Here is a 25,230-nt window from a genome sequence, read left to right as displayed (position 1 = left end):
GAGAAGCTCGATGGCCCATTTTGCAATCCGGCCCGTTGCGTCGCGGTTGTTGATAATATCGTTGAGTGGTACTTCCGAGGCTACTGTTATGGAACACTCTTGAAAGTAGTGTCGTAGCTTCCGGGATGCCATGAATACCGCGTATGCAATCTTTTGATAATGCGGGTACCGTGATTTGCATGGAGTGAGAACAGTGGATACGTAGTAGACCGGACTTTGAAGGGGGAATTTGTGTCCGTCCGTTTCCCGCTCGACAACGAGCACTATGCTGACAACTTGATGTGTTGCTGCAATGTACAATAACATTGGTTCGCTGGTGTTCGGCGCGGCCAGGACTGGGTTTGTTGCCATTATGGATTTTATTTCATCAAGTCCGGCCGTGGCGGCCTCCGTCCACTCAAAGTGTTCGGTGCACCGAAGGAGGCGATAGAGGGGTAGTGCCTTTTCTCCCAAGCGGGAGATGAAGAGGCTTAAAGCCGCCACGCATCCAGTTAATTTTTGTATTTGTTTGAGGTCCTTTGGGATATCCAATTGTGACAAAGCTTGGATCTTGGCTGGATTAGCTTTAATTCCTCTACCGGATACAATGAAGCCCAAGAGCTTTCCGGCTGGAACACCGAAGATGCATTTTTCCGGGTTGAGCTTGATGTCGTATTTTCGGAGGTTATCGAAAGTAAGCCTCAAGTCGTCTATTAGAGATTCGACATGTCTTGATTTGACGACCACATCATCCACGTACGCCTCCACTGTTTTGCCGATCTGATTTGCCAGACATGTCTGGATCATGCGCTGATATGTTGCGCCGGCATTTTTCAGCCCGAAGGGCATTGTGTTGAAGCAGAATGGGCCGTATGGTGTGATGAATGCTGTTGCAGCTTGTTCTGATTCTGCCATCTTGATTTGATGGTAACCGGAGTATGCGTCGAGGAAACACAACGAGTCATGTCCTGCGGTGGCATCGATAATTTGATCGATACGGGGGAGGGGGAAGGGATCCTTTGGGCAAGCCTTGTTAAGGTCTTTAAAATCGACACACAGGCGCCAGGATTTGTCCTTCTTTGGTACCATCATGAAGTTTGCTAGCCAGTCCGGATGTTTTATGTCTCTAATGAATCCGGCCTCCAATAGCTTGGCTAGCTCCTCTCCCATAGCCTGTCTCTTGGGTTCGGAAAAATGCCAAAGGGCTTGTTTGACAGGTTTGAATCCTTTTAGGATATTTAAGCTGTGTTCGGCCAGCTTGCGTGGGATCCCTTGCATGTCTGAAGGGTGCCAGGCGAAAATGTCCCAGTTCTCTCGTAGGAACTCTCGCAGTGCAGCATCTACACCAGGGTTCAGTCGTGCCCCGATGGAAGCTGTTTTATTGGGGTCCGTTGGGTGGACCTGGAATTTTACTATTTCGTCAGCTGGCTTGAAGGATGTGGATTTGTATCTCTTATCGAGTATCACATCATCCCTATTAACCGTGGAGCGCAGCGCAGTCAGTTCCTCGGCCGCTAGGGCTTCGGATAGTGCCTCAAGGGCTAATGCGGCCGTCTTGTTTTCGGCGCAGAGTGCAACGTCCGGATCACTAGCTAGAGTGATAATTTCGTTCGGCCCGGGTATCTTAAGCTTCATGTACCCGTAATGGGGTATTGCTTGGATGATTGTGAATGCTTCCCGTCCCAATAAAGCGTGATGTCCGCTCTTAAATGGGGCCACTTGAAACGTGACTTCTTCGGACCTGTAATTATCCGGCGTACCGAACACCACATCTAGTGTGATTTTTCCTGTGCAGCGCGCTTCCCGATTGGGGATTATTCCTCCGAAGGTTGTGCTGCTTCGCTCGACGCGGCTCCAGTCTATTTCCATTTTTTGAAGGGTTTCCTCATAAATGAGGTTCAGTCCGCTGCCTCCATCCATGAGCACCTTGATGAGGCGAAAGCCGCCCACTATGGGACTGAGGACCAATGCGGCTGGTGCTCGGGCTGTTCGGAATTTAGGTTCATCACTTGCATTGAAGGTAATAGCAGTGTCGCTCCATGGATTTATTGTTGCAACTTGATAGACTTCGGCGAGGCTGCGGAGTGTTCTTTTTCGCACATTGTTTGATGCGAAGGTCTCGAAGACTGTGAGAATGGTACTGGTGTCCTCGGGCTGGCTTTCTGCGGCCTCCAGGATTAAGAGGTCCTCGCCAATTTTGGCCACCTGCCGGAGTAACCAACATGCTCTGAGGCTGTGAGTTGGTGTGGCGTCCTCTGTACTGTGAATTCTACAGGGTCCATCAAGCCACCTTTCCAGTACGGTTCCATGCCCTATAGAGGGTTTTGGCTTTTTGGTGTTTATCTCGGGTGTTCTATGATGATGCACCCTCTTAGTTCGGACGGGATTACTATTCAAGGCCGGATTATCCCAAAATTTTATTTTGGTTTTCCAGGCGCTTTCCATCGCACAGTATTTTTGTACTATGGACGCCAAGTCAGCGAAGCGTGTAATATCACGACGACTTACGGCGTTAAGGATTCCCTCGTCCGTGCAATTACTGCAGAAAATTGAGATTGAGTCTTCCTCACGGCAATCCTTTATCCTGTTCATAACTAGGAGGAATCTGGCCCAGTAGTGATGTACTGTTTCCTCGGGCCTCTGCCTGATTTGGGAGAGATCGCTTATGTTCGGGTGGGTGGGTGTCGTTGAATCTGAAACCTCACCCAATCCAAGATTCGGAGGCCGAAGAGTTTCCGAACTCTGAAGTTCGGATTCTTGGATGTTGTCCAACGAATCTAGCCCGTTGCCTGATCATAAGCTCAGGTATTGAGTTACATCCTCCCCTCCGCAGGTATCCGGCTTGGAGGGGTCGGGAATTCGGACGTAGCTAGTCCTTAAAATAGATGAAGGGTCGCCGCACTGCTCCTCTACCACGACAACGTGGTGGGTGACTTGGGGAGAGTTAATTTCTCTTAGATCGGGTTTAAGCCCAACTTGGTCGTAATCCGTAGCGACCCCCAGGGCGGCGATGCGATCCAAGAGCTCGTTTACGGAAGAGAGCTCCATTGGATCTAGCTGCTCAACGAGCTCCGAGCTGATGTGTAGGTTACTTTTGATGACCCGAAAGGTCACCGTCGGCGCAACAGCCGAGCAGGCGGTCATGAGGAAACCACCTAGCCGGAGGGTCTGGCCAACAGCCAAGGCTCCCTTAGCAACGGCGCCGTCTTTAAAGATGGGAAGAGGCATCCTTCCTGATTGTGACGGCACAGAGGAACTCTCAATGAAAGCACCAATGTCGGTGTCAAAACCGGCGGATCTCGGGTAGGGGGTCCCGAACTGTGCGTCTAGGCCGGATGGTAACAGGAGACAGGGGACACTTTGTTTTACCCAGGTTCGGGCCCTCTCGATGGAGGTAATACCCTACTCCTGCTTGATTAATATTGATGATATGGGTAGTAAAAGAGTAGATCTACCACGAGATCAAGGAGGCTAAACCCTAGAAGCTAGCCTATGGTATGATTGTTGTGTATGGAGTTGATTGCCTACGGACTACAACCCTCCGGTTTATATAGACACCGGATAGGGTTAGGGTTACACAGAGTCGGTTACAATGGTAGGAGATCTTGAATATCCGCATTGTCAAGCTTGCCTTCCACGCCAAGGAAAGTCCCATCCGGACACGGGACGAAGTCTTCAATCTTGTATCTTCATAGTCCAGGAGTCCGGCTGAAGGTATAGTCCGGCTACCCGAACACCCCCTAATCTAGGACTCCCTCACTAATCCTTTCACAGGTGATGGAACATTACATCCCGATTTGCACCTAATCTATGTATATGAAGTTTGTAGATTATTTAAGCTTGCAGGTATGCCCAAGGATGTTATCAAGAAGAAGGTCTTCCCTTTATATTTGAAGGGAAAGGCATTGGCATGGCGTAGACTATGTGATGATATGGGATCATGGAACTACAACCGATTGAAATTGGAATTTCATCAGAAGTTTTATCCTATGCATCTTGTTCGTCGTGATCATAATTATATATATAATTTTTGGCCTCGTGAAGGAGAAAGCATCACTCAAGCTTGGGGGAGGCTTAAGTCAATGTTATATTCATGCCCCAATCATGAGCTCTCAAGAGAAATAATTATTCAAAAAATTTATGCTCGGCTTTCTCTTGATAATCGCTCCATGCTCGATACTTCTTGTACTGGCTCTTTTATGATGAAGACTATTGAATTCAAATGGGATCTATTGGAAAGAATTAAACACAACTCTGAAGATTGGGATCTCGATGAAGGTAAGGAGTCAGGTATAACAACTAAGTTTGATTGTGTTAAATCTTTTATGGAGACCGATGTTTTCCGTGAATTTAGCACTAAATATGGACTTTACTCTGAGATAGTAGCTTCTTTCTGTGAATCCTTTGCTACTCATGTTGATCTCCCTAAGGAGAAGTGGTTTAAATATAATCCTCCCATTGAAGTAAAAGTAGTTGCACCTATTAAACTTGAAGAAAAGACTATCACTTATAATGATCCTGTTGTTCCTACTACTTATATTGAGAAACCACCTTTCCCTGTTAGAATAAAGGATCATGCAAAAGCTTCAACTATAGTTTGTAAGAGTAATACTAGAACACCTACTCCCTGTGAGCAAATTAAAGTTGAACCTACTATTGATATGGTTAAAGATCTCTTGGCCGATAATATCGATGGGCATGTTATTTACTTCCGTGATGAAGCTGCTAGAATTACTAGACGCGATACTAAAAATAAACATAGACCTGTTGTAGGCATTCCTGTTATTTCTGTTAAAATAGGAGATCATTGATATCATGGCTTATGTGATATGGGTGCTAGTGCAAGCAATACCTCATTCCTTATACAAAGCAATTATGCATGATATTGCACCTGCTGAGATAAAGGAAATTGATGTTACAATTAAGCTTGCCAATAGAGACACTATTTCACCAGTCGGGATTATTAGAGATGTTGAAGTCTTGTGTGGTAAAGTTAAATATCCTTCTGATTTTCTTGTTCTTGGTTCCCCACAAGATAACTTTTGTCCCATTATATTTGGTAGACCCTTCTTGAATACTGTTAATGCTAGGATAGATTGCAAAAAGGATGTTGTTACTATTGGTTTGGGGGATATGTCTCATGAGTTTAATTTTGCTAAATTTCATAGACAACCCCATGATAAAGAATTGCCTAGTAAAGATGAAATAATTGGTCTTGCTTCTATTGCCGTGCCTCGTAATGATCCTTTAGAACAATATTTGCTCAACCATGAAAATGATATGTTTATGAATGAAAGAAGGGAAATAGATGAAGTATTCTTTAAATAGGGACCTATTTTGACACACAACTTGCTTGTTGAAATCCTAGGGGATCCTCCTCCACCCAAGGGTGATCCCGTGTTTGAGCTTAAACCATTACCTGATACTCTTAAATATGCTTACATTGATGAGAAAAAGATATATCATGTTATTATAAGTGCTAACCTTTCAAAGCATGAAGAAAAGAAATTATTGAAAACTCTGAAGAAGCACCATGCTGCTATTGGATATACTCTTGATGATCTTAAGGGCATTAGTCCCACTCTATGCCAATAGAAAATAAATTTGGAGAAAGACGCGAAACCGGTTGTTGATCACCAACGACGGTTAAATCTTAAGATGAAATAAGTGGTAAGAAAAGAAATACTAAAACTTCTGGAGGCAGGTATAATTTATCCCGTTGCTGATTGTCACTGGGTAAGTCCTGTCCATTGTGTCCCTAAGAAGGGAGGTATTATTGTTGTTCCTAATGATAAAGATGAATTGATCCCACAAAGAATTGTTACAGGTTATAGAATGGTAATTGATTTCCGCAAATTAAATAAAGCTACTAAAAAGGATCATTACCTTTGCCTTTTATTGATCAAATGCTAGAAATATTATCCAAAGATACACATTTTTGCTTTCTAGATGGTTATTCTGGTTTCTCTCAAATACCCGCGGCAAAAGAGGATCAAGAAAAGACACCTTTTACTTTCCCTTTCGGTACCTTCGCTTATAGACGTATGCCTTTTGGTTTATGCAATGCACCTGCTACCTTTCAAAGATGGATGACTGCTATATTCTCTGACTTTTGTGAAAAGATTGTTGAGGTTTTCATGGATGATTTCTTCGTATATGGAACTAATTTTGATGATTGCTTAAGAAAACTTGATCAAGTTTTGTAGAGATGTGAAGAAACTAATCTTGTCTTGAATTGGGAGAAGTGCCACCTTATGGTTAATGAAGGTATTGTCTTGGGGCCTAAAATTTTTGAAAGAGGTATTTAAGTTGATAAAGCTAAAGTTGATGCTATTGAAAAGATGTCGTGTCCTAACGACATTAAAGGTATAAGAAGTTTCCTTGGCCATGCCAGTTTTTATAGGAGGTTCATTAAGGACTTCTCTAAAATTTCTAGGCCTTTAACTTATCTCTTAAAAAAATATGTTCCATTTATCTTTGATGATTGTGTAGAAGCATTTGAAATACTCAAGAAAGCCTTGATTTCTGCACCTATTGTTCAACCACCTGATTGGAGTTTACCCTTTGAAATTATGTGTGATGCTAGTGATTATGCTGTAGGGGTTGTTCAAGGACAAAGAGTTGATAAGAAATTAAATGTTATCCAATATGCTAGTAAGACTCTAGACAGTGCCCAGAGAAATTATGCTACTACTGAAAAAGAATTTTTAGCATTTGTATTTGCTTGTGATAAGTTCAAACCTTATATTGTTGATTCTAAAGTAACCATTCACACTGATCATGTTGCTATTAAATATCTTATGGAAAAGAAAGATGCTAAACCTAGACTTATTAGATAGGTTCTCTTGCTACAAGAATTTGATTTGCATATTATTGATAGAAAGGGAGCTGAGAACCCCATTGAAGACAACTTATCTAGGTTAGAGAATGTTCTTGATGACACACTACCTATTGATTATAGCTTTCCCGATGAACAATTAGCTGTCATAAATGCTTCTTGTACTGCTCCATGGTATGCTGATTATGCTAATTATATTGTTGCTAAATTTATACCACCTAGTTTCACATACCAACAAAATAAAAGGTTTTTCTATGATTTAAGGCATTACTTCTGGGATGACCCACACCTTTATAAAGGAGTAGATGGTGTTATTTGATGTTGTGTACCTGAGCATGAATAGGAATAGATCCTACGCAAGTGTCACCCCAAGGCTTATGGAGGACACCAAGCTGGAGACAGAAATGCACATAAGGTATTGCAATCCGGTTTTTATTGGCCTACTCTCTTCAAAGATGCCCGTAAGTTTGTCTTTTCTTGTGAAGAATGTCAAAGAATAGGTAATATTAGTAGACATCAAGAAATTCCTATGAATTATTCACTTGTTATTGAACCATTTGATGTTTGGGGCTTTGATTATATGGGACCATATCCTTCCTCTAATGGGTATACACATATTTTAGTTGCTGTTGATCATGTTACTAAGTGGGTAGAAGCTATTTCAACTAGTAGTGCTGATCATAACACCTCTATTAAGATGCTTAAAGAAGTTATTTTTCCGAGGTTTGGAGTCCGTATATACTTAATGACTGATGGTGGTTCACATTTTATTGATGGTGCTTTTCATAAAATGCTTGCTAAGTATGATGTTAATCATAGAATTGCATCTCCATATCATCCGCAGTCTAGTGGTCAAGTAGAACTAATTAATAGAGAGCTTAAGTTATTTTTGCAAAAGACTGGTAATAGATCTAGAAAGAATTGGTCCAAGAAGCTTGATGATGCATTATGGGCCTATAGAACTGCATATAAAAATCCTATGGGTATGTCTCCGTATAAAATGGTTTATGGAAAAGCATGTCACTTACCGCTCGAACTAGAACATAAGGCATATTGGTCCATTAAAGAGCTCAATTATGATTTCAAAGTTGCCGTCGAGAAGAGGCCTTTTGACATTAGCTCACTTGATGAATGGAGAACCCAGGCCTATGAGAATGCCAACCTATTTAAGGAAAAAGTTAAAAGATGGCATGACAAAAGGATACAAAAACGTGAGTTTAATGTAGGTGATTATGTATTGCTATACAACTCTCGTCTAAGATTTTTTGCAAGAAAACTCCTCTCTAAATGGGAAGGTCCTTACATCATCGACGAGGTCTATCGTTCCAGTGCCATAAAAATCAACAACTTTGAATGCACAAATCCGAGAGTGGTGAACGGTCAAAGAATCAAACATTATATCTCAGGCAATCCTATAAATGTTGAAACTAATGTTATCGAAACCGTAACCCCAGATGAATACATAAAGGACACTTTCTAGAATGTTTCAGACTCCGGAAAGGAATAGGTATGAGGTACGGTAAGTAAACCGACTCCAAAACGGTTCTAATAGAAAATTTTCTCCGGGAAGGACACGAGGTGTCCACGAGGGTGGAGGGCGAGCCCCCTGCCTCGTGGGCACCTCGTGTGCTCTCTGGACTCTATTTTCTTGCATGATACTTCTTTTGGTCAGTTAAAATTCATTATATAATATCCCGAAGGTTTTGACCACCGTATCACGCAAATATCTCCTGTTTTTGTTTCAAGCTGTTTTTTGCCAGGGTTGTCAAGGCCAGGCATCATGGCGTCTCCCTCCTCCAACCATGAGGGCAATTATGCTTGGCTAATGAAGATAGAGCTGAAGAGAGAAGAACCCGGGGAGATCAACAAGGATGATGGGATCAAGAAGGCTATGGGAGATCAAGTTCCGGCAGTAGAAGACGAAGACATCCTTCAACCTCACCACAATCTCCTTACCCAAACTGAGATTGAAGCTTTCAAGATGATTGAGTTAGCTCACATTCAAAACAAGTATCTCACAAGTGAAAATATTTTATTGAAGGAGCATATCATCGCACTCAAGGGCATCATCCGCAAATTGGAGGATCTCCTACACTCGATGTGCGACTATCCATCATCGCCATCATCTTCTTCACCAACAAAGAAGAACTGAGCATCTGGTATGGGCACTCCCCTTGGCATCTGCCAAGCTTGGGGATTGCCCCGGTATCGTATCACCATCACACTTTTATCTTTATCGTTTTTCTTAGTTCGATCCTTTTGGTAATATCTTGATCTAGTAGAATAAAGTTTTAGTATGATCTAGTTTTGAGTTTTGCTTTATGATCCTTCTATGTAATAGAGTCCATGAGCTATATATAATAAAGATTAGTGTTGAGTCAAGGGCTTTGCCATCTTGCTATGATCTTGAGGGTATAGAAATAAAAGAGAAGAGAATGAATAAAAAGAAATGAAGAGATCATATGGATCTTATGGAGAGTAATGACTTCACATATAAAAAGTATGACGAATAAAAGTTGTTGAGAGTTGACAAACATAGTTTTGGTCATCATTGCAATTAATAGGAAGTAATAAAGAAAGATAGGTCTTCACATATAAATATACTATCTTGGACATATTTTATGATTGTGAGCACTCATTAAAATATGACATGCTAAAGAGTTGATGTTGGACAAGGAAGACAACTTAATGGCTTATGTTTTCTTACATACGAAATAAATTATATTGTCATGGATCATTCAACATGTTGAGCTTGACTTTCCCTCTCATGCTAGCCAAATTCTTTGCACCTAGTAGAGATACTGCTTGTGGTTCCAAATATCCTTAAACCCAGTTTTGCCATAAGAGTCCACCATATCTACCTATGGATTGAGCAAGATCCTTCAAGTAAGTTGTCATCATTGCAAGCAATAAAAATTTCTCTCTAAATATGTATGACTTATTAGTGTGGAGAAAATAAGCTTTGTATGATCTTGTGATGTGGAAGAAATAAAAGCGACAGACTGCATAATAAAGGTCCATATCACAAGTGGCAATATAAAGAGTGACATTCTTTCGCATTAGGATTTTGTGCATTCCACCATAAAGCACATGACAACCTCTGCTTCCCTCTGCGAAGGGCCTATCTTTTATTCTTGTCTATTACTTCATACAAGAGTCATGGTGATCTTCACCTTTCCTTTTTACATTTTATCCTTTGGAAAGCACAATGTGTTGGAAAGATCCAGATATATATAGCTAATTGGATGTGAGTTTTCATGAATTATTATTGTTGACATTACCCTTGAGGTAAAAGGTTGGGAGGCAAAACTATAAGCCCCTATCTTTCTCTGTGTCCTATTAAAACTTCATACCCATAAATATTGTGTGAGTGTTAGCAATTGTGAAAGACTAAATGATAGTTGAGTATGTGGACTTGCTGAAAAGCTCTTATATTGACTCTTTCTTACGTTATGATAAATTGCAATTGCTTCAATGACTGAGATTATAGTTTGCTAGTTTTCAATGAAGTTTTTGATTCATACTTGAAATTGTGATTGAATTGTTACTTTAGCATAAGAAATCATATGACAATTAATATATATATATATATATATGTTGCGGTCCTAAGAATGATCATGATGCCCTCATGTCCATATTTTATTTTATCGACACCTCTATCTCTAAACATGTGGACATATTTTTCGATCTCGGCTTGCGCTTGAGGACAAGCAAGGTCTAAGCTTGGGGGAGTTGATACGTCTGTTTTGCATCATGCTTTTATATCAATATTTATTGCATTATGGGCTGTTATTACACAATATGTCACAAAACTTATGCCTATTCTCTCTTATTTTACAAGGTTTACATGAAGAAGGAGAATGCCAACAGCTGGACTTCTGGGCTGGAAGAGGAGCAAATATTAGAGTTCTATTCTGCACATCTCCAAAAGTCCTGAAATTTCACGCGGGCATGTTTCAGAATATATAAAAAAATTGGGTGAAAGAAGTACCAGAGGGGGGCCACCCACCATCCACGAGGGTGGGGGGGCGCGCCCTACCCCCCTGGGCGCGCCCCACTGCCTCGTGGCCCCCCTGGCAGCCCTCTGATGCCCATATTTGGCTATATGGAGTCTTTCGTCCTGGAAAAAAATCATAAGCTAGCTCACGGGACAAAACTCCGCCGCCACGAGGCGGAACCTTGGCAGAACCAATCTAGGGCTCCGGCGGAGCTGTTCTGCCGGGGAAACTACCCTCTGGGAGGGGGAAATCATCATCATCATCATCATCATCATCATTGATCCTCTCATCGGGAGGGGGTCAATCTCCATCAACATCTTCACCAGCACCATCTCCTCTCAAACCCTAGTTCATCTCTTGTATCCAATCTTTGTCCCAAAACCTCATATTGGTACCTGTGGGTTGCTAGTAGTATTGATTACTCTTTGTAGTTGATGCTAGTTGGTTTATTCGGTGGAAGATCATATGTTCAGATCCTTTATGCATATTAATACGCCTCTGATTATGAACATGAATATGCTTTGTGAGTAGTTGCGTTTGTTCCTGAGGACATGGGAGAAGTCTTGCTATAAGTAGTCATGTGAATTTGGTATTCGTTCGATATTTTGATGAGATGTATGTTGTCTTTCCTCTAGTGGTCTCATGTGAACGTCGACTACATGACACTTCACCATTATTTAGGCCTAGAGGAAGGCATTAGGAAGTAATAAGTAGATGCTAGGTTGCTAGAGTGACAGAAACTTAAACCCTAGTTTATGAGTTGCTTCATAAGGGGCTGATTTGGATCCATATGTTTCATGCTATGGTTAGGTTTACCTTAATACTTCTTTTGTAGTTGGGGATGGTTACAAGGGGGGTTAATCATAAATGGGATGCTTGTCCAAGGAAGGGCAGTACCCAAGCACCGGTCCACCCACATATCAAATTATCAAAGTACCGAACGTGAATCATGTGAACGTGATGAAAACTAGCTTGACGATAATTCCCGTGTGCCCCCGGGAGCGCTTTCCTTTATATAAGTGTCGGGACCCCGATTCCAAGTCACATCGATCTAGCCAGTAACACCTCATATCACTTTGCGGCCTCACGCACGGTATTCCCACGGGTGTCGCCTTACCCTGGCCCGGGACCGTTTGCGCCTTTTGGCTCACGTATATGATTGTGTCGCAGCATCCATATGACAGAGAACCCGGGCCGACATGGCTAGTCGTGAACCCAAAGCGGCACTAACCTATGGGGACAGGCATACATGATTCACATCGAGCATGTCGGTCAGCAGCGTGTGAATCCGGGCTGTAGCACTGGGCTAACAGGACTCCGGGGAACCCGGGCTGTAGCAGGCTAGGCAGGACTCCAGATGCCACCACGGGACATTTCCCCGAAGGGACAGACACAGGAACGAAGTGAAACACCTGCCGGCCAGTCAAGTGTCCTGAGCAGTAGTGCTGGGCTAGCAGGACTCTGGTGAACCGGGCTGTAGCGGACTACTATGGCTCAAGGAAGCACTAGACTACATTTCCCCATAAGAGAGGCTGCCAAGGATAAACAACTAGATTGTCAGATCCCACACATAGCAATACACGTCACACGTACGCATAACATGCAAGTATGTGCTGTACAACATGGCATCACAACATAACGCAACTCATATAGATAAAGGCCCAGAAGAGCCACATAGCATTAAATACAAACAGGGGTCTCATGACCCATCATTCAGAGCATACAAGCAACAAGCGGAAGCATTACATGTCTGAGTACAGACAACTACAAAATAAAAAGGCTGAGAAGCCTGAATATCTACAAGACCCTCCCAAGGGTACAAGATCGTAGCTGAGGTAACAAGCTACTCGTCGAAGTCCAAGCGGTACTACTAGTGAGACAGATGTCTCACCCGCAAAACATAAATAAAGCAAATGTGAGTACAAAGTTACTCAGCAAGACTTACATCAGATCCTATCATGCATGCATTTGTATCAAGAAGGTAATGTGGGGTTTAGTTGCAGCTAGCGATCTTTGACTCAGTGGCTATCCTGTTCTATGACAATGAGAAACTTCTTTGAGATGAGGCAGCGCACACGAGTCCACTAATCACCACATCAATACACTACTATGGATTCATCCTCGTCTCCTTACGAGAAGGCCATCCATAGTACTCACACTTGTCTTGAGCATTTTAGAGTATCCACTTTAAGTTGTCTATGTAAGACGTAAGCATCCAAGAAGTCCCTAACCAAGGACACGACTATTCGAATAGATCATGATAACCCTGCAGGGGTGTACTTCTTCACACACGCTCTCACCACTTATCACCATGTACACGTCATGTATCTCGGCAACCTTCAAGCGGAAGCCTGGCGAGGGTGTCGGCCACGACCTGACTAACCACACAAGACTCTAGTCCAGGTTTATCGCCTATTCGGGTTCCATCCGCAAGGAGATCCGGCCGGGGTTTCGCTCACGGCCCCAAACGACGTGTACAGGGTTCCCGAGCCCACCATCCGGGTGCCACTCGGTACACCGGGCCACGTGTGCCTAATCTGTCCTAAGTCCACCCTGCCGGGTGCCACTCGGTAGAAAAATAGCACTACCTACAAACACCAGAAACTATTTGCAACTCCTGGACAGAGTCAAGACGGTTAATAAGTCAAGAGAGCTTGGAGCGCCCGGAGCCCAATGTGTGGTAGTAGCTAATCATTGGACAACTTACACAGAACTCAGTTCTTAAGGACGGTCCCAATGAGACAACCCACCATGTACTCCTACATGGCCTCTCACCGCTACCTTTACCAAATCGTGTTCACACGCTTAACTCTCAGCACCGGAACATATCGTAACACTCCAATTCATTCCCGATGAATAAGACCTGACATACTCTAAGCAATAGCAGGCAAAGCATGGTAGGAACACAACATGGCTCAATCAACTCCTACACATGCTAGTGGGTTTTAACTATTTACTGTGGCAATGACAGGTCATGCAGAGGAATGGGTTCAACTACCGCAGCATAAAGTAGCAGTTGAATCGTTTTTGTCCTAATGCAATAAATGAGAGCAGGAGCGAGAGAGTAGGATTGTATCGGAATGAACAAGGGTGGTTGCTTGCCTGGTAGATCAACAGGGGGGCACTACTCCTCTGACAGGTACTCTGGATCGGTCTCCGAAGCAGGACCTATCGAGAAGGAACGGTGTCGATAATCAAACACAAGCATATGCAACAATATGATGCATGATCATGGCATGAATATGTGATGCTGATTGAGCTAATGCAACTAGCTTTTATTTGGATGAAATCCATTTGAACCAAAGATTCAAATGCATCTCCAAAATAAGCTCTTTATATAAGCCATTTTAGTGTTTCACTTATACAGTAGGTATAAGTTGGTTTGACATGCATGAAACTGGTACAGATGGATAGATTGAATTTTTCTGATAATTTTTCATAGATAAATTATTTCAATCTGAGCTACGGTTGAATTTATATGAATTTTTGAAGTTTATAGCATTTTCTGGAATTTCCTAATTTAATTAAAACCAGAAAAGAAATAATTGCGTCAGCAAGTCAACAGTGCCGACTGGTCAAACCTGACGTGTGGGGTCCACACGTCAGTGACATGGGTTAAACAGGGGGGTTATTTCTAATCTAATTAACAGATTAGGGCGTCGGGGCCCACTGTCAGTGTCACAGAGGGGGGGTTAATTAGCGGGGTTGACCCGGTTTTGATCGGCGACTAGTCGCCGGCGAGGGCGAATGCGGCGGAGGGGCTCGGGATCGCCGTTCCGGCGACCAACTGGGCGGCAGAGGCCACGGGCGAGGAGCCAGGGCTCATCAGCGTCGTTTGGAGCAAGCGGGAGAGGCGGGGGTGGCCGGAGCTCGTCGGAAACGAGCTCGAGGCGGCGGCCGGAGGTCGGCCGGGTGCGCGCGGGTGCTGCAGGGCATGGCAGGAGCTCCGGGCGGCGGCGTTGGCCTTCTGGGAGGCTGCTGAGCGCGGTGGCAGGTGCAGGCACGGGCTGCGGTGGCTCTGGCCACGACGGCGAGGAGCTGCGGCGGTGGTGGCTTCGGCCATAGTGGTAACGACGGCTACGATGCAGGAACGGGGGAGAGAAGAGAGGGGAAACAGGGAGATGCTCACGGCGATCACGTGGAGCAACACAGCGGGCTCGGGGGAGACCTGGTGACGGCGAATCGACGGTGGTGGACGGCGGAGCCCAAGGAGGAAGACGATGGCGATGGCGGCGATGCAGGCCGTCCGAAGGTGCGTGGCTCGACGGAGAGGAAGACGGAGACGTGGCGGAGCGTCTGGGCACGAAGCGAGGGCGAGGCCGTGACGGTGGGCGCGGCAACGGCGAGCGGTGGCGACGGCGGCGCTCGGGCGTTCGCAGGAGAGAGCGAGAGAAGCGGGGAGGAGGACTGGAGAGAGCGAGAGAGGCCTGGGGGGGTTGCGTGGCGTCGTTCGCGGAGGCCATGGCGTCGAGGAAGAGGCCAGGCAGGCAGCTCGCGTGGCGCATGGAGCATGCGCGCGCGTCGAGCACGCGCCCTTCCTCCTGACAGGAGGAAGACGACAGGGGAGGGGGGCAGGTGGGCTGGGCTGGCCAACTGGGCCGGCCAGGCCGCACAGTGCTGGGCCAGCACGGGAGCTGACCGCAGGTAAGTTTCTTTTCTATTTTTGTTTTGTTTTCTATTTTCTGACATTTGTTTTGATTTAATAAAAATACTAAATCATTTATTTCCCTGTGCCAATTTTTGCAGAAGCTAGTGGTATTATACCAGAGCTCCTCATCAACTAGCACAATTTTTGGACAATATTGTATATATATAACAATATATAACCAAAGCAAATCATTACTGCATTAATTCCAAATGCCCAAAATAAATACTTATGGGCTCCTAAAAATATTGGTTTGATTTTTATCTCTGTCCAATATTTTTAGAGAGCAACATGAACATTTTCTTGGACCTTCTTGGAGCAATTTTTATCTGGGTCATTTCCAGAAATAATTTCTGAGGGTTTCACAAATCCCCATTTCAAATTTAAATGGAATTCAAACATGATGCACAATGACTTGCTAGTCTAGGCCATACCAGAACTAGGGACGTGACAATAAGAGTTTTTCCAGGCTTGTCCTTTGCTACAAAAAGGATTGGGCCATCTTGTTGCACCTTATTTACTTTTATTACTTGCTACCCGTTACAAATTGCCTTATCACAAAACTATCTGTTACCGATAATTTCAGTGCTTGCAGAGAATACCTTACTAAAAACTGCTTATCATTTCCTTCTACTCCTCGTTGGGTTCGACACTCTTACTTATCGAAAGGACTACGATAGATCCCCTATACTTGTGGGTGATCATACCGACGATCGAATCTCGGGCAAGTAACATACCGATGACAAAGGGAATGACATATGTTGTTATGTCGTTTAACCGATAAAGATCTTCGAAGAATATGTAGGAACCAATATGAGCATCCAGGTTCCACTATTGGTTATTGACCGGAGATGTGTCTCGGTCATGTCTACATAGTTCTCAAACCCGTAGGGTCCGCTGCTACCTCTTGAGCACTGCGTTGGATTTCCTCAAAGAGGAAAGGATGATGCAGCAAAGTAGCGTAAGTATTTCCCTCAGTTTTTGAGAACCAAGGTATCAATCCAGTAGGAGGCTACGGTCGAGTCCCTCGCACCTGCACAAAGCAAATAGCTCCTCGCAACCAACGCGATAGGGGATTGTCAATCCCTTCGCGGTCACTTACGAGAGTGAGATCTGATAGATATGATAAGATAATATTTTTGGTATTTTTATGATAAAGATGCAAAGTAAAATAAAAGCAAAGTAAATAACTAAGTATTGGAAGATTAATATGGTGAAGATAGACCCGGGGGGCATAGGTTTCACTCGTGGCTTCTCTCAAGAGCATAGGTATATTACAGTGCCTGAACGAATTACTGTTGAGCAATTGACAGAATTGAGCATAGTTATGAGAATATCTAGGTATGATCATGTATATAGGCATCATGTCCAAGACAAGTAGACCGACTCCTGCCTGCATCTACTACTATTACTCCACTCATCGACCGCTATCCAGCATGCATCTAGAGTATTAAGTTCATGAAAACAGAGTAACGCCTTAAGCAAGATGACATGATGTAGAGGGATAAACTCATGCAATATGATGAAAACCCCATCTTGTTATCCTCGATGGCAACAATACAATACGTGCCTTGCTTCCCCTACAGTCACTAGGAAAGGACACCGCAAGATTGAACCCAAAGCTAAGCACTTCTCCCATTGCAAGAAATATCAATCTAGTAGGCCAAACCAAACTGATAATTCGAAGAGACTTGCAAAGATAACCAATCATACATAAAAGAATTTAGAGAAGATTCAAATATTGTTCATAGATAGACTTGATCATAAACCCAAAATTCATCGGTCTCAACAAACACACCGCAAAAAGAAGATTACATCGAATAGATCTCCACAAGAGAGGGGGAGAACATTGTATTGAGATCCAAAAAGAGAGAAGAAGCCATCTAGCTAATAACTATGGACCCATAGGTCTGAGGTGAACTACTCACACTTCATCGGAGGGGCTATGGTGTTGATGTAGAAGCCCTCCATGATAGATGCCCCCTCCAGCGGAGCTCCGGAATAGGCCCCAAGATGGGATCTCGTGGATACAGAAAGTTACGGCGGTGGAATTAGGGTTTTGGCTCCGTCTCTGATCGTATGGGGGTATGTAGGTATATATAGGAGGAAGGAGTACGTCGGTGGAGCAACAGGGGGCCCAAGAGGGTGGAGGGCGCGCCTGGGGGGTAGGCACGCCCCCCTACCTCGTGGCCTCCTCCTTTGTTTCTTGACGCAGGGTCCAAGTCTCCTGGATCATGTTCGGTGAGAAAATCATGTTCTCGAAGGTTTCAATCCGTTTGGACTCGTTTGATATTCCTTTTCTTCGAAACCCTAAAATAGGCACAAAAAAACAGCAATTCTGGGCTGGGCCTCCGGTTAATAGGTTAGTCTCAAAAATAATATAAAAGTGGATAATAAAGCCCAATAATGTCCAAAATAGTAGATAATATAGCATGGAGCAATCAAAAATTATAGATATGTTGGAGACGTATCAAGCATCCCCAAGCTTAATTCCTGCTCGTCCTCGAGTAGGTAAATGATAAAAACAGAATTTTTGATGTGGAGTGCTACTTGGCATAATTTTAATGTAATTCTTCTTAATTGTGGTATGAATATTCAGATCCAAGAGATTCAAGATAAAAGTTCATATTGACATAAAAATAATAATACTTCAAGCATACTAACTAAGCAATTATGTCTTCTCAAAATAACATGTCCAAAGAAAGTACATCCCTACAAAATCATATAGTTTAGTCATGCTCCATTTTCGTCACACAAGAATGCTCTCATACGAAAACGCACACACGCATCGACAATCTTGACGAAACCGGTCCCGCACTCCGCTCCGCTCCCGCCGGCGGCCACTCCGGCCCGCGGCGGCCACCAGCCCCGTCGCTGCCCGCTCAGGCACCGGCGCCACCTCGTCGGTCCATGGGTCGCTCCCGCGCCCGTTCCCATTCCTCCTCGCGCTCCTCTTCGGCGGGCAATGCGGGATGGGGCACGCCCGCCTCCGTGCCTGACCCTGCTCGGTTTGGCGGTCCATCCGCTGCACCGGTCGCTGCCACATCCCTGCACCGGTCAGCGCCAGATCCGGCTGCTGCGCCGCGTATTCTGCTCCGGGGCGAGGGATCCAGCGGGGCCGCCCCGTCCTGCCCGGCGGATCTGGCCGTGCCACCCCAAAATGGGGCGTCCCCGCCTCAAATCTGTTGTGGTTGCTCCTCCCTCCCCTGCCAGTGCTTCCGTTTCGGGCATGGACGGTGGATGGACAACCGGCTCGTCCCGGAAGAACCGGCGTTGCTCCTCCGATCCAGCGGTCCATGCCTCGCCCCAGCGCGCGCAGGTTCATACCCACCGACGGCCACCCCATTCCGACCCAGGCCGGCTCGCCTTCTTAAAGAGGTTCGACGACCCCTGCTTCCGGTGCCTCAGCACACGCCACCGCCGCAAAGATTGCAGAGATCCCTTTCGCTGCATCATTTGCAAGCGTCAGGGACACTCCGGCAAGCAGTGCCCACAGAACTCAAGAAACAGAGGCCGGGGCGGCTCTGCCAAAGAGCGGCTCGGCCCCCGGCAGCCCCCCAAGTCAATCCACAGCCGCATCCGCTTCCCCCGACCCCCCTCCTGCACCACCCCACTCGCCGCCTGTCGCCATGGCATCCAGCGGCCGCGTCTCCCACGTCGACCCTTCGAGCTGCCCCCGTTCAAGCAACAAGGTCGTCGTCTCCTCGCCAACCATGGACCATGCCGTCTTCGTCCTCCGTCACCACGCTGTCACCCTCACCGCTGTCGGTGGGAAGGGCATCACCAACCCGCTCATGGTGGGGCAGGCCATCGAGGAGCAGGTGCGCGTCTCGCCGCACCTGATGCGGGTCACGGAGCATGACCCCGAGGACTTCTTCATCCACTTCAACCTGCCGGCGCTGAGAGACAACGCAGTGGCCTGCGGCTTTGCCATGGTGGACGGCATCCACTTCAACATTGCTCCTTGGCACGACAACGACCACGCCGCGCTCCTGAAGCTCAACCTGCACGTTCGGGTCGTCATCGAGAAGTTGTCGATGCACTTCTGGTCCATCGAGGGCGCCGAGGAGGCCCTGGGTGACCTCTGCGTCGTCGATCGCCTCGACAGCCGCACCTACGAGCGCGACCACACGAGGATGTTTGCCTGCTGGGTGTGGGTTTGGGATGTCGCTCACATCCCGACCAAACGCACCCTATGGGAGACCAAGCGTGGCGCCGGGTGGGTGCTAGAGATGCTTGGCTACTCGCCGCCCGATCGCAAGGTGGCCCCTCCTCCAAACGTCAAGCGCTATGACCTGCTGATCCACGTCGACCGCGTCTAAGATTGGGCGCACTCCTACTCGCCGCGCTCCTCCCACTCCGGCCAGAGTGGGCTGCCCTCCTCAGACTCGGACGATGGCTCCCCCCTCCCCCGCACCGACCCAGGCGTCTGGTACAGGGGCGTGGAAGACGGCCAGGGGCGCAGCTGCCTATAGGCCCCGAGGGTGGAGTCGTCTGGCTGTCATGGCCTGGCTCTCCACGGACAGCGCCGCAACCATGATGACGACGGGAGCCATGGCGCTGGGCGGCGCTCCTAGAAGGACACCCTGCTGGGCAAGGGCCACGCCTCCATTGACAAGACGCCAGCGGCGGCTGCCTCCTTGTCCAGACGCAGGAGCCGCACCCCTTCGCCGCGTCACCGCAACGGCACGCAGCGTGGCCGCAATCTAGAGTGGCGCCATGAGAAGCGCTCCAACAATCTCGCCGCCTCCGGCGCCACCCCGCCCCTGCCGCTACACCCCATGACCCAGCCTCCGCCTCCGCCTCCACGCTGCGTCGTCGACCCCATCGCCGACTTCTTCGCCAAGGCCAAGCAGCCACTCGAGACGCCCCCCAGAGTCGACTGCATGCAGTTCGAGCTTGACGCCACGATCGAGGCCACGCTCTCCATGCCACTCATCTTCACCGTATCGAGCCCGCCCCTCGCCCTTCAAGTGTAGCCTTCTTCCTCGACGCTGGAGGTGCAGCTGGGCGGGGTTACTCGACGAGTCAGTGACATGGTGATCGCGCCAGAGGAGAATGCTGTCCCGGACCACGCCCTCTTCATCGACCCGCCGCCGCCAATCGTCAAGACGCCCCCTCCGTGCAAGTCTGCACCACCCATGTCTCGTACAAGGGCCCCCTCCGCCCCTGTGCGTCAGAGCGCCAGGCAGGCAATGATGAACTGCTCGATCCCGGTGGCCGAGCGCGCCGCATTCCGCATCGTTCGGGAGCTGGGGATGTTGGGGCCAAAGGACAGAATGACCCCGGAGGCCGCTGAAGCGCTCGTCTGCCTTTTCAAGGAGCCCCTGACCGTCAACGACATCGCCTGCATTGCAAAGCTCACTCGCCTGGACGAGGCGTCCCTCCTTGTAGCTGTAGGCCTTGCGGGACCTGACAGAGCTGCCATTGATGGCCAGTAGTTCATATGTTAGTAGTCTTCGTTAGTAGTAGTCTTCGAGGGTGGCTGACCTTCTGTCAGTTAGAGTTAGGATCTAGTTTTCCGATGATGCCCTGTAATTGCAGCTGTGGTTCGTCGTGTAGCTGGCGCCGGCGAGAGTTGGGGCCTATTGGTGGTCGCCGGCGCCCCCCGGTAGATTGGCAGTGTACCCGTGTTTCAGTATCATCAATTCAGTAAACCCTTTGGAGAAACTATGGTGTCCCCATGATTGAAAACCTCTGTCCAATTCTCTCTTGGAATGTTCGGGGCCTGAATTCGCCAGCAAGAAGAGCCGCCATCGCTGAAATTGCTGTTTGTCATCGCCTTGGTATTCTATGTCTACAAGAAACAAAAATCTCCACCTGGACTGCTAATTTGGCCAAAGAAGTTGGAGGTGCAAAGCTCACAGACTGCGTTGTGCTGCCTGCTCTAGAGACTAGAGGAGGTGCTGCCATCTTCTGGGACCCTGATGTTGTGGAGATCAACTCCCATGCAATTGGACAATTTGCTATAACAGCTCAAGTTAGACTCAAAGCTTCGGGCAAATCCTTCTGGTTGACTACCGTCTACGGGCCAACTGATGATGAGAGGAAAGAAGATTTTCTGACTGAAATAAGAAGCTCTGCCCCTCAAGCTGGACAACCTTGGCTGATTAACGGAGATTTCAACACAATTTATGAAGCCAGAGACAAGAACAATGATCGAATAAACTGCAGACTCATGGGCAGATTCAGAAGTGCCATTGACTCGGCTGAACTCAAAGAAATCAAATGTAAAAACAGAAGATTTACATGGAGCAATGAAAGAGAGAGGCCAACACTTGAGAGATTCGACAAGTTTTTCTGCAACATCAGTTGGGAAGCCCTTTTTCCTTCAGTTATCCTGATGGCCGCTTCTACAGCTTGCTCAGACCATTGCCCTCTCCTCCTGGTGGACGCCACCTCCCCAAGGAAAAAAAGCAAAGTTCTTCTTTGAATCTTTCTGGCAAAATTCCCCCACTTGCACGAGATGATGCACAGAGCTTGGAACAGACTAGTCAACCACTCTTGTGCTTTCGTCAGGCTGAAGCTGAAATTCTTGAGGACGGCAAAAGATCTGAAAATTTGGAGCAAGACACATTTCAGTGATGCAAGACTGCAGTTCCACATTTCTTCTAAAATCATTCTTCGCCTTGACGTCGCTCAAGAGACCCGTTTGCTGACCAAGCTTGAGCTCGCGCTGAGGAAGAAACCGAAAACCAGACTGCTTGGACTCGCTGCTATCGAGCGCATCCGAAAGAGACAAGCATCCAGAGTTACATGGCTGCGAGTGGAGGATGCAAATACAAAGTTTTTCAATGCAAAGATAAACTTAAGGCGTCGCAAAAACTTCATTGCTGCATTGAAAACAAATGAGGGAGTGTTCACGGCACATGAAGACAAGGAAGATTGCATTTTTGAACACTTCAACAACCTGCTCGGATCCAAGCAAGATTGTTCAAAAATGATCAATTGGAATGAGCTCCACCTGCCATCAATTCAGGGTGGGGGCCTGGACAACCCTTTCACCGAAGAGGAGATTTGGAATGCTGTCAAAGCCATGCCCCCGGAAAAAGCTCCGGGCCCCGACGGCTTCAACGGTGTCTTCTTCAGAGTTTGCTGGTCGATGATCAAACATGACATCCTTGCGGCCTTCCACCAGTTCCACCGCCTGGCCGGTGATTTCAAACCCCTAAACAAGGCACTGGTTGCCCTCCTTCCAAAAAAGGATGGTGCTGAAACAATTGCTAACTATCGTCCTATCAGCCTAATTCACTCCATGGCCAAGCTCATTGCGAAGGTGCTGCAGCTAAGGTTATCACCAGTTATGAACCAGCTAATCTCACTAGCACAGTCAGCCTTCATGAAATCCAAATGCATCCATGACAGTTTTCTTTATGTTCAAAATGCCGTCCGTTCCCTACATCATCGTAAAACACCTACCCTGCTGATCAAGTTAGACATAGCCAAGGCCTTCGATAACGTCTCCTAGGAATACCTGCTGAACTCCTAGCTAAGTTAGGGTTTAGTGCTAGATGGAGGAACTGGATTTTGATGTTGCTAGTTAGTTCTTCTTCGGCCTTCGTTTTGAATGGCTGCCCGGGACGCGCCATCGACCACCGTAGAGGGCTGCTGCAAGGAGACCCACTCTCGCCATTGTTGTTCATCCTCGCAATCGACGTTCTGCATCGACTTTTAGAAAGAGCACAAGAGCAGGGCTTGCTCACCCCCCTGCCGGGTAGGATTAGAACTCTAAGAACTTGCCTCTACGCCGACGACGCCATGATCTTCGCCAGCCCCTCTCGTCAAGAGATCGACAACTTGCTCCTGCTGCTTGACAACTTCGGAAAGGCCACAGGACTCCGCATCAACTTAGAGAAATCATCCGTAGCACCTATTAGCTGTGAAGACATCGATCTTCAACATGTGCTACATGGGTTTGGCGGTCCGGTCGTCGGATTTCCCCTGCGCTACCTAGGACTTCCCATCACCACATCCCGCGTCCGGCTAGTCCATCTTCAATTCATCCTCGATCGCATTAGAGCAATATTGGCAGCATGGAAAGGACGCCTCATGTCGATTGCAGGCCATAGGGTTCTGGTCCGCTCCGTCCTAACGACACTGCCTACCTTCGCTCTGACGGTGCTGCGGGCTCCAAAAAAGTTGCTCAAAGACATAGACAAGTGCAGACGGTGCTTCCTTTGGGCTCAAGACGACGAACTCTCTAGTGGCAAATGCAAGATCAACTGGCCCATAGTTTGCTCCCCTACGGACTATGGGGGTCTGGGCGTTCTTGATCTACAGCAGTTCGCGTGAGCGCTCAGGCTACGGTGGCTCTGGTTCAGCTGGTGCAATCCCGACCGGCCCTGGGCTGGATCGGAGCTGCCCTGCGATGACTCTGACAGGAAGCTTTTCGCTGCAGCAACAAAAGTGACAATTGGCAACGGGGAAACTGCTTCGTTCTAGAACTGTGCGTGGCTGGGATCATCGACCCTGCGGGCTTCCTTCCCAGCCCTGTTTGCACACGCGAGGAGAAAAAACAGAACAGTTAAAGAAGCCCTCTCGGCTGACACTTGGATCCGAGACCTCGCCCATGGAAACACTGATGCCCTGCTCCAGCAATTTCTTCGGCTAGCCGGGCACATCCGTCTTGCCGCGGTGCAGCTGCAACCGGGGACCCCGAATGAGATCACCTGGAAATTAATGGCTTCAGGAAACTATAATGCGACCTCAGCCTACAGCATGCAGCTCCTGGGCAAGATCAAATCCCCCATGCACAAGCTAATTTGGAATGCCTGGGCACCTGGAAAAATCAAGATATTCTGCTGGTTATTAAGCAAGCAACGAATCTGGTGCAATGAAGGGCTACAAAGAAGAGGATGGCCAAACTGTTACTTCTGCTAACTATGTCTCAGAAACCTAGAAACGGCGACACACCTCTTTTGGCAATGCAACCTGGCCACGGAGGTTTGGCAGAGGCTGGTGACATGGACCGGTTGTGACGCCGTCGACCCGGTCAGATGGCAACCGATGACAAACCCCACGCTCATTGCTGCCAAGATAATCAATGACACCAGCCTAGCTTTCAGGAAAGATGTGAACTCCCTCATCCTCCTGGCTCTGTGGGAAATATGGAGAGAAAGAAACGATTGCACTTTCAGGGACAAGGTAGCATCCGCATCTCAGATAGTCACATCCATCAAGAGAGCTATCGAGTTGTGGCGCGCTGCGGGCGCAACGAATCTAGAGCCCCCGTTTGGGGTTACGTTGGGAGATATGTAACATGTTCTAACCCTAGCCTTTTCCTCTTTATCTCTGTTTTCTTTTCTCTTTAATCCTTGACCTACGGGTCACCCACCCCATGTTTTTTTCCTCATTGCTCCCTGCTAAATCAATACAAAGCCAGGAATCCCTGGATCTTTCAAAAAAAGAATGCTCTCATCATGCACAACCCCGATGACAAGCCAAGCAATTGTTTCATACTTTGGTAATCTCAAACCTATAAATTTCCATGCAATATATAAGCGCGAGACATGGCTATAGCACTATGGGTGGAATAGAATATGATGATGGGGGTTATGTGGAGAAGAAAAAAAAGGAGAAAGTCTCACATCAACGAGGCTAATCAATGGGCTATGGAGATGCCCACCGATTGATGTTAATGCAAGGAGTAGGGATTGCCATGCAATGGATGCACTAGAGCTATAAATGTATGTAAGCTCAACAAAAGAAACTAAGTGGGTGTGCATCCAACTTGCTTGCTCATGAAGACCTAGGGCACTTGAGGAGGCCCA

General features: G+C 46.9%; 1 protein-coding gene across 1 annotated transcript; it reads left to right on the top strand.

The window, feature by feature from the left end:
- Window positions 1–21,143: 21,143 nt before the first annotated feature.
- On the top strand, window positions 21,144–21,893 carry LOC147960472 (uncharacterized). Its single transcript, XM_087533367.1, has one exon. It carries the CDS (start codon window positions 21,144–21,146, stop codon window positions 21,891–21,893), a length of 750 nt encoding a protein of 249 aa, XP_087389493.1.
- Window positions 21,894–25,230: the final 3,337 nt, after the last annotated feature.

This window comes from Triticum urartu, chromosome 7A (assembly GCF_056163025.1).
Source record: "Triticum urartu cultivar PI428250 chromosome 7A, HENAU_Tu73, whole genome shotgun sequence".
NCBI lineage: Eukaryota > Viridiplantae > Streptophyta > Magnoliopsida > Poales > Poaceae > Triticum > Triticum urartu.
This window is presented reverse-complemented; position numbering and strand designations above follow the sequence as displayed.

Bases quoted from the DNA above. Each gene is read 5' to 3' on its own strand.
- LOC147960472 (XM_087533367.1), top strand. From the start codon at position 21,144: ATGATTGAAAACCTCTGTCCAATTCTCTCTTGGAATGTTCGGGGCCTG.